The following is a 15830-nucleotide window of genomic DNA, read 5'->3' as shown; positions in this document are numbered from 1 at the left end:
CTTATTTAACCACTAATACTGCTCAAAATAACACCAAACCTCTGCAGCAGCATGATACTAGTCCTTACACATAAAGCAAAGCACAAACAATGTAGTTAGAGAACCTGTCTTTCCGTCAAAACCGAGTTTTGAAAGACTTACCTATTTGCCCCGGTACCAAATGCAATCCAAAAAGGAATGAGCCCATTGATGATTGATTCCAGCAAAACACGTAAACGTTTGTGGCAGTTTAGTGAAATATAAGTTAATAATAGATGGTAAAAGATTTGGAAAAGTCCCAGACAGTGAACTTCCCTGCAGCACCGAAACGACAAGCAAAATATCAGAGGGTGGGGGCGTGTGTTGCCTGAAGACGCAGAGCATATGTGAATGCAAGCACAGGGAAAGACGACTAGCCTGCCACTTGAAGTAAAGAGAGACAAAATGGTTGGTGTTTGTATCTTTCCCAGCTGCGAAACAAAAATTAAAGCTTACAACCCAGAAACTTTTCAGGATGCCATTGCGGTACGATGACTGTGCTCTGATAAACCAGTGGCTTGTTGTTTTGAATCTGGACATTGAGAAACGGATCAGGGCGCTTAGGCAGAGGAATTACCGTGTCTGCAGCAAGCATTTGGAAAAGGACAACTTCAGAATTCCTAAAAGAGCTTCTGACCCAATGAACCCAAAGAAGGCGTGCTTGAAGAAGAATAGCATTCCACAAGTGCAGCAACTGGCTACGGATATTTGACCAAACTGCCACAAACCACAATGTTTACGTGTTTTGCTGGAATAAATCAATGATGGGCTCCTTCCTTTTAGATTGCATTGGACTTTACTATGAGAGGAGCTGGTACCGGGGCCTTGAATTTATTTTCTCCCCAGATGCAGATTTTAGTTCAGGCTTCCTTTCTGAGATTTATTGTGATATTTTAATTTTGAGAAACAAAGAATACAATGGATCTATAGATCTCTAAAAATAGTAGCTCTGCCTTCCGTTTATGGACGTTATTATTAATACATTTTCAACGTCAGATGTTGCCAACTCATTCTACTAATCGAAATGGAATAAAAATGTTGACTGAAGGATATTAATGTTTTATGAGAAATGGAATGAGCCATTTCAAAATGTGTGCATGATGTGGCTTTTGAAATGATTGTTCTATTAAGAGGCCTACTCCATTTGTATTCTCTTCTAGGTCAAATGGAAATGCCAACTCAGCTTTAGCAAAAAGCAGTGAGGTAGTTCCCCACAGTTAGCAAATCAATACGGTTATGAATAATGTGCAGGCTAGCATTAGCTGAGTCAATGTTAGGTGCGCTAAGTTTGGAAATGGAAACAGAAGCTAAGCTAACGTATGGAAGTAAATCTGTGTCATGAGATTTTGAAATTAAAATGCCATTGAACTTCTAGCACTGAACATTTTTGCATTAAAATTATGTATCTGGATGTTTTTTCAATGTTCATAAATTCAGTGTTAAATAATTCAAGTCTCTTACTGGCAGAGGAGGAAAACACACCACCGTCTTAAACTGAAGTTCCTGTAAATGCTAACTGCTCTGGAGAGGAGCAGATCTACTTCTCCGGTCCGCACTTATGAAGCAATGAACCTGACAGCAGCCTCAGATGCTCACAGCTGCCCCAGGTACTGTCAACAGTGGGAGCCGGTGTTATACCCGTACTTGTCTCCTTATGTTGTGTTTCTGTAACAGCAGCAGCTGTGCTCAGCCCCTCGTCGGATTCACAAAAAACTTCGCTATGATTTTCAAGCCACCTCTCATATCTACTGTGGCAGATAGGATTGTATAAGTGTAGAAGTATAAACTTCAGAAAATATAATGTTTGTAAGATCGTGTCCAGCTGGATTCCACCTCACCAGAGCAAAACACATGAACTTCAAAGTCTGCCGCTCTATGCTGTGAGCCACTTGAGCTCACACAGTGAGCACTGCCACTCACATATTTATCAACTCCGCCAGTATCCAGGTAACAGTTTGTATTGGGTTGATCTGAAACAACTGGTTAACTTATTTTAATTTTAGAAAAAAACAAACTTATTTCTTTATCAAGTGGGTTTCTCAAAAGCTACGGATATATTCATTCAACACCTTCAACTAACGGGGTCGCGAGGGGCTGGAGTCGACAGGATGCCAGTCTATGGAAAGACAACCATTCACACCTACGGGCAATTTAGAGTCGTCAATTAACCAAACGAATGCATGTCTTTGGACTGTGGGAGGAAGCCGGAGAACCCGGAGAAAACCCACGCAGACACAGGGAGAACATGCAAACTCCACACAGAAGAACCCCAGCCATGATTGGAACCGGAAACGCTATTGCTGTGAGGCGACAGTGCTAACCACCACTAAACACACTAAATGTCATGTTGAATCAGAAACTAAACAGTGTAGCACGACAGCATGGTAGGTTATAAGTTATTATGTTTATATATCCATAGTATGCAATGGGATTAGCCAATTAGCAGCCAATCTTGTCACAGCTCTCCTTGCTGGACCACATACACGATTTAACAGCTTCAGTTCCCTGTCAGAAAGGGCTTTCTGATGGCAAAGTGAAGCGGCAAAAATATCCCAAATCTGGTGTTCACCTAAATCGATAAAATTTAGCTCCAGCCCCTGTCCACAGCAGTACCTATCACTCTATTCAAAGCCACCAGACCTCGGTTAATTTGTGTTATTGTGTGACAGTAGTAGTACATTTCTTAGCTTCCATGTAAGTACTCCAGTCTGTTTTAGGGCGTGCCGACCACTGCCAGTACTGTAGTGTACTGTCGACTGTATTATACTGATATGAACTAACATCATACACATCACTTAAACATACTGACTTCTACCAAAACATAAATGTTTGGATTTGAGTTCTAAGAGATCTGTATATCATATGAGCAGTAACATGTTTCTGTGGCATTATTGAACATGTCAGAATACAGCAATTTAAGATTCAATCCCAGACGTGATATAGTGAAGATTCCTCCTGTTTACTGTTAACATCATGTGATGTTTGTGGGCAGCGGCTGTTGAGAGCAGAGTGTAAACATAATGGGAATGTGAATGTGATATGAACACAAGGACAGACTCAGAGGGGACACCGAGACAAAGACATGAAAGGACGGAGATGAGCCGAGAGGCCCAGCTGGAAGGAGAGTGAAAACAGCCGAAGGTTAATTTGCAGATTTTCTCCTGAGAGTCGAACAAACAGCAGCTGCTTCTGTTTGATTTCAACTCTCTGCGAGAAGCAAAGAAGACTTTCTTCTGTTTCATTAAAGGAACCAGATAAATAAATACAAAAACATTGGATGAAGTTGTTGTCTGGCGACAAGCCCTGTTTATCAATTTGGATGCAACATCTACTTTCAACTTAAACTTCAACTTATTTTATTTTTGTCCCCAGAGGGTAATTGGTTTTACAGCAAGGTGGACAATACATGAAAGTACATCGACATACAGGCCTCTCGCCAAGTGAGCAGCCTGAGGACTCACTACCTCCTCCCCTAGCCTGGATTCAGAAGTGAATGGCTGTGGGGATGAAGGAGAACTTGGACCTGTTACTCTTAACATGAAGGTATCTGAACCTAGAGCAAAATCTGAAGTTCAGAGGTGGTGGGCGCTGTCTGTTAAACAGCTCAGATAGCACACAAGCTAAAACCGACTCAATATAAGATCTATAAAATAGGATCATGAGGGTCATGAGAAAGTGAGATAACTTTGGGAGGTAGAACAAACGTTGCCTGCCCTTCTTATACAGCATTTCAGTGTTACACTTACAGTGACTTGCAAAAGTATTCATACCCCTTGAACTTTTCCTTCTGTCACGTTATAACCATAGACTGTATAAAAAATGGACATAGCCAAAATATGGAAAAGTTCAAGGGGTATGAATACTTTTTCAAGTCACTTTAAAATAAAGCTTGTAATCAGTAAGACTCCCTCAGTACTTGCTGTCTTCAGAGTCTACCACCTGTCCCTTAATGGTAGTAACCCGAGGGAATGAGGGCTTATGACTAAAATGAATACTCCTGTCTATCGTTTTTGTTACGTTTTGTTGAAGGTATGCACTGTCAAACCACTGTACTAATTTATCAATGCCAGCACCATGGCTGTTTTCATCGGCATGGAGGACTGGAACAGAGTCACCAGTACACTTTAAAATTAATCTGTTGTCAAGCCAGCAGCCCTAAAGCCTCAACAGAAAACATTTTTTACTTTGAGTGCCAAGGACAACGGCAGCTATGGGCAGGGACTGGGCTAAGCCCATCCAAACATGCATTTCACCGGCCCAATCAAAAGTTAAGAAAAATTGAATCAGCTATTGAAAAAATAGCACAGAAAACCAGTATCAAACCAGGTGCTTCTTCTGCCTCAAGACAGACCGACAGACAAACTGATAAATAGACTGATAGAGAGACTGATAAATAGACAGACAGAGACAGATTGATAAATAAACCGACATAGAGACAGATGAATAGACAGGCAGACAGACAGATTGATAAATAGACAGACAGAGAGACAAATTAATAGACAGACAGACAGACAGACAGACAGACAGACAGACAGAAAGACATATTCCCCAGGGCCAGTGCTTTCTCTGTCACTGCACCTGTGCAGAGTGGCAAACAGAATGTCTGAAACACATCAAAACTGATGATCGTTCCACAAATCAAAACGATAGAATTTGCAGGAGGGAACATAAGTGATGAACAATGGTGTTTGCATGGGAACTTAAAGCTGCAGTCAGCAAGTCTGAATAAGAATCTCTTTTTTCTTCTCATTGCACATAGTACAACACAATTCAAGTGCCATCCCAATGGTGCAAATTACAGCAACTAATATTAAATATAACAACATATCCTTATTGTTTTATATATATATATATATATATATATATATATATATATATATATATATATATATATATATATATATATATATATATATATATATATATACATACAATATGGATAAAATATAAAATGAACAAATAATGATAATATATACAGATAGATAAGAAAAGCAGCTGAGGTAGTAGATATTGCACAGTAGTATTGTCCAGTGTTTTAGTGGTGCAAGTTTGTTATGGTGCTTGGAAATTAAATGCAGTTGAAAATGAATGTATTAATCCTTATTTTGTGTTATTTAGTTCACGTATGGCTGCGGGGAAGATGCTTTCTTGTGCCTATTTATGCAGGTTTGAGGGACTTCCACCATTTGCGGGCAGCAGGTGGAACAGGTTGTGTCGAGGGTAGGAAGGGTCATTCAGTATGTTGTCTGCCCTGCCCGAACAGCGAGAGCTGAGGATGTCCTTCAGAGAGGGTCTGGCAGATCCAGCTGACTCTTTCAAAATTTGAATGTTTACAACTCTCACGCCCCTCCCCCTCTACCACGATCTCCTCCTCTCCCTCCCATCGAGTGCTCGTCAGCGCACGTGCACCAGATTCCTGTGAATGCGCCCGTGTCTTCTCTCATCAATAAACAGCATGGAGTACACGCTACATGGAGGTAGGCTGGCTAACTTTGAGATAACTCATAGATAGCAACTGCTAACGTCATTTGGCATATGCCTAGCTTGAGGCGTGTGCCTGTGATATTATGATATGCGTGGGGGGGCGGTCTGTGACATGTGCGCAAACTGTGAACTTGTGAACTGCACTGAGTGGACAGAATGATATAGGAGCGATGGATTGGAACAAGCTCTTTTTTATTTTCCGGAACCGGATGATTTATGTTGTTCTCTCAGAGCAGAGCGTTGGTTTCAAGGAATATGATAAAAATAATATTGCCGACTGCACGTTTAAGTGTGTAGCAATGTTGGGAAGATATAGGAAGGGGACAGGAAGTCAAATAAAGTGGCTAAAAGCCGACACATGTGTCTGAGTTAAGCAGAGAGCTGTGATGTTAGCAGCGTGTAGCCTACAGTACTCACTATTGCTGTTTATCCACTCACTCGCAAGACAATTTTTCACTTCAACAATAAATATTGTCTCAATTTAATATTACGAGGTCACACCCCTAGTAATGTATCATGTTATATTGTGTCAGAGGTGATAATCATTGTGAACTGTACTGGTATACGATTTCAAACAAACCTCTACCAGCCTCGGAAGCTTTAACAAACTTTTTTTTTTTTTTCTTTTTTTTTTAAATTATTTTCATGTAAAGGGTTAGCACATGCATGGTGAGCTTTGCCTTTATACCATAGATGATTTACTCATAGAAAATGAGTTGGAATTAAACAACAACATTTCTAAAATCTTACAGTGTGTGCCCAGCTTGAGTGGAGGCCTGTTTTCAATCTCAACGCTTCTCTCTGACTGAGCCGGCTGACTTGCTGCGGAACACACCTGAATACATGAGCAGCATCAGTGTGAATCCAGCAGCTGAGGGCATTCAGACAATAAATACACACATATTCTATTCATGAAAACCTCCTGAAGCGAACAGATGTCTGCGATTTCATATTTCATGACTGCATTTGATTCTGGATGTGGTTGTGGATGAGAGTGTCTGCAGACAGGGGGGCTTCTGTGAGCGGAGGGATACAGATATTTTTTTATTCGGTTTTATTTATTTGTGTTGTTTTGGAGGATGACAGGCTGTTAACAGTTTCCAGTCAGGATTTTCTTTATTTCCTCCCTCGGGAGCTTTGAGAAGTGACACAGCTTCATTCTTTTATTTTCCAAACAATACTGAGCACTGAAGGTGTGTGTGTGTGTGTGTGTGTGTGTGTGTGTGTGTGTGTGTGTGTTTGTTCTTATACTTCTATCAGTGTGAGGACCACCTCATGAGAGTGAGGACATTTAGTCCATTCCTTTTTGAAGATTGAGATAGTCTTAGTTTTATGTTAAAGTGTAATTTCAGCGTTAAAGCATGCCATGGTCTTTTTCGACATGAATATACATTAAATAAGCCATTGAGATTTTAGTTCAATTTGAACTGAACTCCAGTGCATTCGGTAATTAACTTGTATGCCTTTCAATGCAGATGTACCCGGATGCTAAGGGTTCACTAACTACTTTGTTTGTGCTTTGTTTTATGTGTAGGAACTCTGATAATGCTACTGCAGAGGTTTGGTGATATTTTGAACAATGTCAATAGTTAAAAAAGCAGTTTTTGGATGGATCAGTGCTCCGCCCTGAGCTAATCAGTGTTAGCAATGTCTGGCTATTAAGGCCCCTACACATGATATGCGGTAAAAACTATTTGCTCCGTCCGTTCCATAAATTTCCTATGGAAGAGGCGGCAGCGCCCAAGGTAGCGGTGCGCACCGCCCAGATCTGCCTCTCTGTCGCTGCGCTCAAAGTTCAAATCAGTTGAACTTTCACCTTGTTGCCGCTGACCTTTCAAAAGCGCAACCAATGGGATAGAATAGTGTGACGTTTACGTTTCCTAGGCAACCAGAGAGCGACATCAAGCTGGTTAGAAAGATGGAGGAAAAACGTATAGTTTGTCCGAGTTTCCCAAACAATTTAACGTCACATTAAAATTGTATCTTGATCTGGAAAGAAAACGCTGTGCTTTGAGGTTCATAAGCATCACACCAGGTTTGTGAGTAGGCAGCTTACGAGCTAACAGTTGTTTTAATACTAACGTTGATTTAGCTGTTTTCTGGGCAAAAAGCTTATCATGTGAAGGCCCCTTTAGCATCTCTCTGGGATTTCTCTGTTAATAGGTGATTAAGGAAAAAACTCTCTTGATGGCTTATTTGATGTATATTCATGCCGAAAAAAGACCATGGGATGATTTAATGCCGGGAAAACACTTTCAGGCGGGAGCGCCCCAGCTACCAAGGGTTTTATGACATCAATCATGTGATCATAACATCCCTGATTTGAGTCAAGCTGATGACTTTTGATGCATGGCGTTCCCTCTCCCGACAACTCTTTACTGTCACAATCAAAATAAAAGCAACACTGCCCCAAAAGGTGTATTGGCTCACCTAGTACACTCAGCTCTGTTTGTGCAGTGATGTTCTGGTTCTTGTTGGCGGCTGTACAGCTGTAACTGCCAGAGTCGTCATCAGTGACACTCCTGATGATCAGATTACTGCCCACCAGCAAGGAGTACTTCTTATTCCTACAGAGAAAAGAAGAGTGAAGTAGTTATTTTAGCATGTGTCATCAGTTAATAACTTATATAAAATAAATGTTTGTTTTTAATTTGCATTCATATTAAAGCCCAGTTCAGACCAAAGATTCACAATGAGGTGAGTTGAAACTTCTTGTAATGTTTGCAATGTTCTAAAACATGCCTGTTTCTTTCTATATTTCCTTTCTAACCTCCAATTTTTTTTTTGTTGTAGCTGGATATAATTTGTAGCATCTTAAAATATGAATGAGGACAGAGACAGTGAGCTACAGCTGCCTTTCCAGTAGCGATGAAATGGTGGAAATGTAATTTTATTGACCTGATTCACTGCTTTGTTCTCACTTACGGCCCTCTCTTCATTCACTCTCTTGACCACAGTTGCTCTCTCTGGCACACACACTTGTCAAGCCTCCGTCCAAAGCACTAGCATTTTTTGGGAACTGACTGGACTAGCAGGCTTTTCAAAGAGCTAATTGGCTGATGAAACAGGTGACGTGCCTTACTTTATAAAACTAGCTACTTAACAAGCTGAATCGCAGATGACACGTCAGCTGAGAGTGGCCACTTCACTCAACTGCAATTTTCACCTACACTCTAAAAACAGTTTTGTCTCCTTGCAGATCTTTGGTCTGAACTGAGCTTTAAGGATAAGTCTGGTTGCTTCTACGTTTTGTCATTACCAACAGTCCAGTGAGAAGACCAAAACAAACAATGTGTTAGTCTGTCCTGCAGTACTTCCCTACTTTAGCCCAGTGGTTCTTACTATAGACACATATTTAAAAGACGCTCACACACATAGTGTAGATTATTTTTCAAAAGAGGGCTCAAACATTTCACAAAACAGCTGGTCCATGTAGTTTTTAGCAAACGTTACTCAAACAAGAGGAAGTGCTGGATTGGTTAGGGACTATTTTTAGTGGCAGATTCATCCACATTTGGTGTTCTAGTGAGTATTGTGGCAGCAGGTTGGTGTGTGTGGGAATGAGTCAAAATAAACTACAGTGTGTGTGCTCATGGTAATGAAGGTACATATCACCCAGTGCAACGGTGTGGCTAACTGATGGTGATACACACATAGGACTTGTTATTTGGATACATTTATTTTTGGTTTTGGCTTTTTATGTCACTTATTGGCAATAAGACTAAAAGAATATATAATCCGTTGGCTGGGCTATACTTGTATACGTGTGGGGCTCTACAGGGCCAAACTATACACAGAGTAGATACTGTTGGTAATCACATAACATTGATTATCTTAGGCGGTATGAACAGGCAGTGTGACAGACCAGCTCTGGATCAGTTCCTCTCCTCTCCTCCACTGGATGCTCGGGGTCGGGTATCCGGAGGCAGAACATTCCAGCACGGCGTCGGTTCCCAGCAGAACTGTTACTCTGGATGGACGCTGGAGGAACTGGAGGTTCCTGCTCACTCCAGGCTCTGAGAAAAAGAGAGAGAGACAGAGAGGAAGACTTGAGAAGCTGAAACATGATTCTGAGATACACTACACAGCTACATGCATGTAGGAGCGGTCAGTAAATCAACGCGCATTCTTTCGTAGTGTCACAATAATACGTTCTTTTATTGCTTAACAGTAACAGCAATATAAATTAAACTCATATTAAACAGAGAAAAACCCGCTTTGTCTCGAAATGCGGTTGAAAATTGTTTGCCCTTCCGCTCTCTGGCCAAACACACCCCCTTACCTGTGCTCAGGTGACATCTACATATAGAGTTACCACCCCCTGACCTCATCATTGCATCATCATCATCATCATCATAATCGTTTCAGGAATATCACATCAACATGATCAACAGGATTTCATTATGATCAGCATAATTTGATATATAGGCATGATTAGTTACTCGCATAAATATGATAAATATGATATAGGTGAAACACAGATCGGTGTAATGGCTTCAACACTCCGGCCCCTAATTGACCGGTATAGGGCAATTCATACATTTACATAGGAAGCATACACTCAAGAGTCCTTTATGATAATATTCAAGATCGTCCATAGAATTTCAAAAAATATGCCAAAAAATAATCCAGTTAGTTCCAATAGTCCATTTGTCGAAACAAGTTCATAAAAATTCAACAAAAAGAGTTCAATGCAGATCTTTGTTTGAGAAAAAGAGAAAAGAGAGAGAAAAAATGTTCAACTAAGGTTTCAGGGGTCAAATAAGAAAAAAGGGCATAGGTCAGGCCTGTCTCCTCAGGTCATGTCTTGTAGAAGGCACAGCTTTGTGATGGGCCTTTCCAAGGTGCCATTTTGTGTCTTAATCTTGACCCGACGTATATGTCCTTTTTTGTCGGGGAAGATTTCCGTGATTCTGCCCATGGGCGAGGAGTTGCGTGGTGAGCTTTCGTCAATGATCAGCACTATGTCTCCATGCTTTAGATTCTTTTTAACCTTATTCCATTTCTGTCTTTCTTGTAGCAATGGGAGATACTCTCGTGTCCAGCGTTTTCAGAAGAGATCGGCCATGTATTGGGTCTGTTTCCATCTTCTTCTGGAATAGGTATCACTTTTGTCAAAGAGTCCAGGTGGAAGAGTAGGCCTTTGCTTCATTTGAAGCAAGTGGTTGGGTGTCAGAGGTTCTGGATCTTTTACATCCTGAGATAAGACTGTGATGGGCCGGTCATTCATTATCGCCTCTACTTCACATAGAGCTGTTTGGAGACTCTCGTCATCCAGGGTCTGTTCTCTTGTGATGGAGTAGAGGATCTTTTTGATTATCCGGATGAGCCGCTCCCATACGCCTCCATGATGAGGACCATAGGGTGGATTGAATGTCCATTTGATACCTTCAGCGTGAATCAAATGCTGGATTTTACTGAGGTTAAGGTGAGTAAGTGCTTCTTGAAGCTCCCGTTCTGTCCCAACAAAATTTGTACCGTTGTCAGAAACAATTTCCTTCACTTGGCCTCGCCTACAGATAAATCGTCGGAGTGCAGAAATGCAGGAGTCTGTATCCATTGAGTAGGCCATCTCTAGGTGTACGGCTCTGTTTGCGAGGCACGTAAACAAGGCTCCATATCTTTTTACTTTGCTGCGGCCACGCTTGACCTCTATGGGACCAAAGTAGTCCAGTCCAGTATGGGTAAAGGGTGGCAAGTCAGGTGTTATCCTGTGTAGAGGTAGGTCAGACATTTTTTGCGTCATTGCTGTGCCATGCCATCTCCTGCAGAGTATACAATCCCGTGTTATCCTTCTCGCAGCGGAGTTTGCTCTAATGATCCAGTATTTTGTTCTGAGTTTTGCGATCATTTGATTTCTTCCACAATGACCCACCAAGGCATGGGTGTGGTGAAGGAGTATCTTTGACAGGTGGTTGTCCTTGGGCAGAATGGCAGGATGTTTGGTTTCCTCTGGCATAGCCAGCTTACTTAGTCTGCCTCCAACTCTCAGGATTCCATGTTGGAGGATGGGATCTAGTTTATACATCCTACTACTTTTCTTTATGGGCAAGCCCTTTTGTAGAGGTCATCTCATCTCGGAAAGATCGTTGTTGGACATAGGACACGAGTGATTTCTCAGCCTTGGTTAGATCCTCCACAGACAGCTGTGACCCAGTTGGGTCTGAGTCACTCATTTTCTTTTTTAAGTTCAATTGTCTCAGGTTTTCTTTGATTTTTAAGAGCCAGGCTGCCGATCGAATCAATTTGTCCCATGATGAGAAGTGCTCAATGAAACGAGTCAGCGGACTTTGATTCTGCAGCACACTTGTAGTGAAAGCCACAGCCACCTTCTTGACCTCTGGGTCACTGTCGGACAGTGTGGGTGGTACTTGAATCACTGGCCAGTCTGTTTCAGGTTGCATCAGGAAATCTGGCCCTCTCAACCATTGTCCTTCATGAAGGAAGCTCTCAGCTTTCATACCTCTTGATGCACTGTCTGCGGGGTTGAGTCCAGTCTTTATGTGGCGCCATTGGGATTTGTGTGTCAGATCCCGAATAGTGGACACTCTGTTAGCCATGTAGGTTTGAAACCTTCTGGAGTCATTTTGGATGTATTTTAAGACGGCGGTGCTATCGGTCCAAAACACTGAGTCTCCGAGGATTAACTCAAGCTCTCTTTTCAGCATCCTGTCTATCCTAGCAGCAAGGACTGCGCTGGCAAGCTCCAGCCTTGGGATTGTCACCACCTTTAAAGGTGCAACTCTTGCCTTCCCAATCACAAACGCAATGTGAGGTAGTCCATCGTCTTTAGTCAGCTTCAGATAGCTGACTGTCCCATAACCTCGCTCACTTGCATCGCAGAAGTGGTGTATCTGTGCTTCAGTAACTTCAAAATCTGGTGGCTTAAGGCATCTCCTGATTCTTAGGCTGAAAATCAGGTTAAGATCTTTCAGCCACTCCTTCCATTTATCTATGTAAGCAGTTGGTATCGATTCATCCCATACACAATTTAGCCTGTGCAGGTCCTGCAGTATTCCTTTCCCTGTCAGCATGACTGGTGCTAGGAACCCAAGAGGATCGTATACTGAGTTCAACACGGACAGAATACTTCTACGGGTGATTGCTGGTTGTTTAGGGGTGATCAAGAAGAAAAACATGTCTGACTCAGTGTCCCATCGCATGCCAAGAGCTCTTTCCATAGGCAGTTTGTCTTTGTCGAGGTCTAGATCTCTGACCTCTTTTGCCCTCTCCTCAGCTGGAACAGAGGCAAGGACTGCACGACTGTTACTGGTCCATTTGGTGAGCTTGAATCCACCTGTGGCGCGTACTGATCTGAGCTCTTTTACCAGACAGATTGCTTGGCTCTCACTTGGGACAGATTTGAGACAGTCGTCTACATAAAAGTTGCGACGAATGGTGTTGAGAATTTCAATGCTACAGTTTCCTTCATTATCATCAGCTGTCCGCTTCAGTGCGAAATTGGCACAGCTCGGAGATGAGACTGCACCAAAGAGATGCACCGTCATCCGGTACTCTGCTAGCGGTTGGTTGGTGTCGCCATCTGGCCACCATAGGAATCTGAGGAAGTCCACATCATGTTTAGGTATTCTCACTTGATGGAACATTCCTTCGATGTCCCCCATCACTGCTACTGGTTCCTGTCGGAATCTGAGGAGTACACCCAACAAGGTGTTCGTAAGGTCAGGACCCTGCAGCAGCTCAGAGTTCAGGGAAGATCCTTCGAATGAAGAGGTACAGTCGAACACCACCCGGATTGTCTTTTTTCTTTTGTGGTAGACACCATGGTGAGTAATGTACCACAGTCTTCCATCTTTCCGGGGGAGTTGTTCCTCTGGCACTCTTTCTGCATGCCCTTTCCTCAAGACATCCCTCATAAAGCCATTATAGTCTTTCCGAAAGGCTTCATCTTTCTGGAATCTGCGGGCAAGACTTAGTGCTCTTTGTTCCGCCACCTTCCTGTTGTTAGGCAGGCTGATGTTATCCTGCCGGAACGGAAGTCGTATTTCATAGTGGCCGTCTTTCCTTTTGACTGAGCTGTTCATCACATGCAAGAATTTCTTGTCTTCAAATGAGTTTTCTTGTTTTTCATCGTAGGCCAGCTCTGAGAAGTCCTGGTTGTATTGGCGTACAAGAAGCTCTTCCAACCTAACCACTGATATCTTATTGGAACTTATCCGTGGTCGACCATGCTCGTCGGTAGGTGCAGTACTGCCAAGAGGTCCATTTATAGTCCAACCCAGGCTTGTTAGGACTGCGTAGGGCCCCTCACCTTGACTATTGATCACTTTCAGTGGTTCCATAGCCTTTGGGACATTTGCACCGATCAATAGGCCTACTTCTGCCTCGATGGGTCTTAAGTGGACATCCTTTAGGTAAGGCCATCCTTTTATGTCCATCTCTGTCGGAATGTTCTCTTGACTGACAGGAATGGCATTTTGTGTGAAGACCTCAGGAAGCTCTATGAAGCTGTTGCCATCCAGGCTGCATACTTCCAATCCTCTCATAACATGGGTTTTCACAGGCTTTTCATGACCCATCGTTCGGAGTAGGATCTCTGTTTTCTTTCCTCTGACAGACAACTGCTGCATCAGTTTTTCCGTGACAAAAGTAGCATTGCTTCCAGGGTCTAAAAACGCATAGGTTTCTATCAAACAGCTGCCTTTATGTGCCTTCATTTTTACAGGTACCACTGCTAACTTGTAGCTTGTAGTTCTGTCCCCTGTTTGTGCTGCTGATGACACCATGAAACTTTAGCAATGCAATTGCTCCTGGTGTCTGAATCCTGCTTAGCTGCTGGTGTAAAGTTCTCTATATGTAAGACAGTGGGGTGTTTCTTCTCACAGGAATGACACGTGAGACGTTTCTTACATTCTTTACTCATATGACCTCTGACCAAGCAGGCAAAGCAGAGTCCATTTTTCTTTAGCAGCTCAATTTTGTCCTTGTGGGGAATCTTTGCTATTGCTTCACATGTTTCCATCACATGATCTCCTTTACAGAAGGCACAAGGCTTGACGAACGCGTCCATGGCCGCACGGATGCTCTCTGGCCTGTCTGCCTTTTTCCATGTATCGATGTTCTTGTTGGTTTCTGTCTTGGGAACGACAGTCACAGCAAAGCTTTTCTTGCTGCTAGATCTCATATACGGTAAGTCTCTTTTGAATTTTCTCCCATTTGTGCTTCCAGCAGGGTCCTGGATATCCCCGAAGATGGGATCTTGAATTATTCTGGCCTGTTTTTCCATAAACAGAACAAGATCATGGAATTTAGGTCTCTGCTGTGTTCTTTCAGTGATGTCACATACAGTAGACCGCCATTTCTCTCAAAGTTTAAATGGGAGTTTGGAAACAAGTCTTTTCATGTTTGATAGTAAGTCCAGCTCTGACATGTATGGAAGGTCCTGAACTGCATTACCACAGCCTCTTAGATAGAGGGCGTAGCTTTGAAGTGCCTTTCCATCATCTGTACGTATTTGGTTCCAGTTTAAGGCCTTTTCAACGTATGCAGATGTGACCTTGAAATCATCGCCAAAATGATATTTAAGTAGGCGCTTTGCTTCCTCGTAACCAGTTGTGGCGTTCATGTGAAAGCAGCTTTGAACTAATTATTTTGGCTGACCTACAGTATACTGTTCCAGGAAGTACAGTCGATCCTCGCTGCTGTTGGTTTTGTCCTCGATGTTGTGCTTAAAAGCCTTCATAAATGGTCTGAAAGTGAGAGGATCGCCGCCAAACACCAACACCTCCCTTCTTGGGAGTTTAGACTCTTTCTGCTGTGTCACTAGTAGATCCGCCAAGTCTGTCTGTCTTTGTATAATGTTTGTGAGATCGCTGCTCTGAGCTATTTCACTTCTGGGAGTGGATTCACCTCTGTGTGGTCTATCAGATACAACGACTCTAGGTATGTGAGGGTTTGTTGTAGCCCTTGGTGGTTGCTCAGACCTTTTTGTGATTCCAGTTAGTGGTGGGCACTGAGTGTGTATCATCTTTTGTAGGGGTGTTTTAGGTATGGTTCCTATCCGTGCAAACTCCAGTTCTGCTAGGCTTCCTTCTATTTTCTCAGATGCATTTATTTGTTCCTCCATTTCTTTTCCAGATTCTGATGCTTCGTCACTTTCAAATTCCTCCAGAGCCTTTAGCCTCGCATCAGCTGCAGCAATATCTGCTTCCAAGTCCAGGGATTCCATTTTTAAACCCAGCCGATACTTCTCCATTTCCAGTTCATGTTTCCTTTCGAGAGCTTCAGCTCTGGCCTGCAGCGCAGCCTTGTCTGCAGTGGCCTTCATGCGTGCTGAAGCAAAGGATGAAGATTTTGAACTTTTGGAA

At 42.6% G+C, this 15830-nt stretch overlaps 1 protein-coding gene across 1 annotated transcript in view; it reads right to left on the bottom strand.

The window, feature by feature from the left end:
• dcc (DCC netrin 1 receptor) overlaps positions 1-15830 on the bottom strand; it is a gene marked incomplete at both ends in the record, with an annotated part of 329103 nt that overhangs the window by 201963 nt on the left and 111310 nt on the right. The window contains 2 exons of the mRNA XM_083929753.1: positions 7933-8069; positions 9368-9518. Coding sequence (XP_083785879.1) covers positions 7933-8069; positions 9368-9518 — 288 coding nt within the window. The remainder of the gene's footprint in view (positions 1-7932; positions 8070-9367; positions 9519-15830) is intronic.

Source organism: Echiichthys vipera, assembly GCF_963691815.1.
Source record: "Echiichthys vipera genome assembly, chromosome: 16".
NCBI lineage: Eukaryota > Metazoa > Chordata > Actinopteri > Perciformes > Trachinidae > Echiichthys > Echiichthys vipera.
This window is presented reverse-complemented; position numbering and strand designations above follow the sequence as displayed.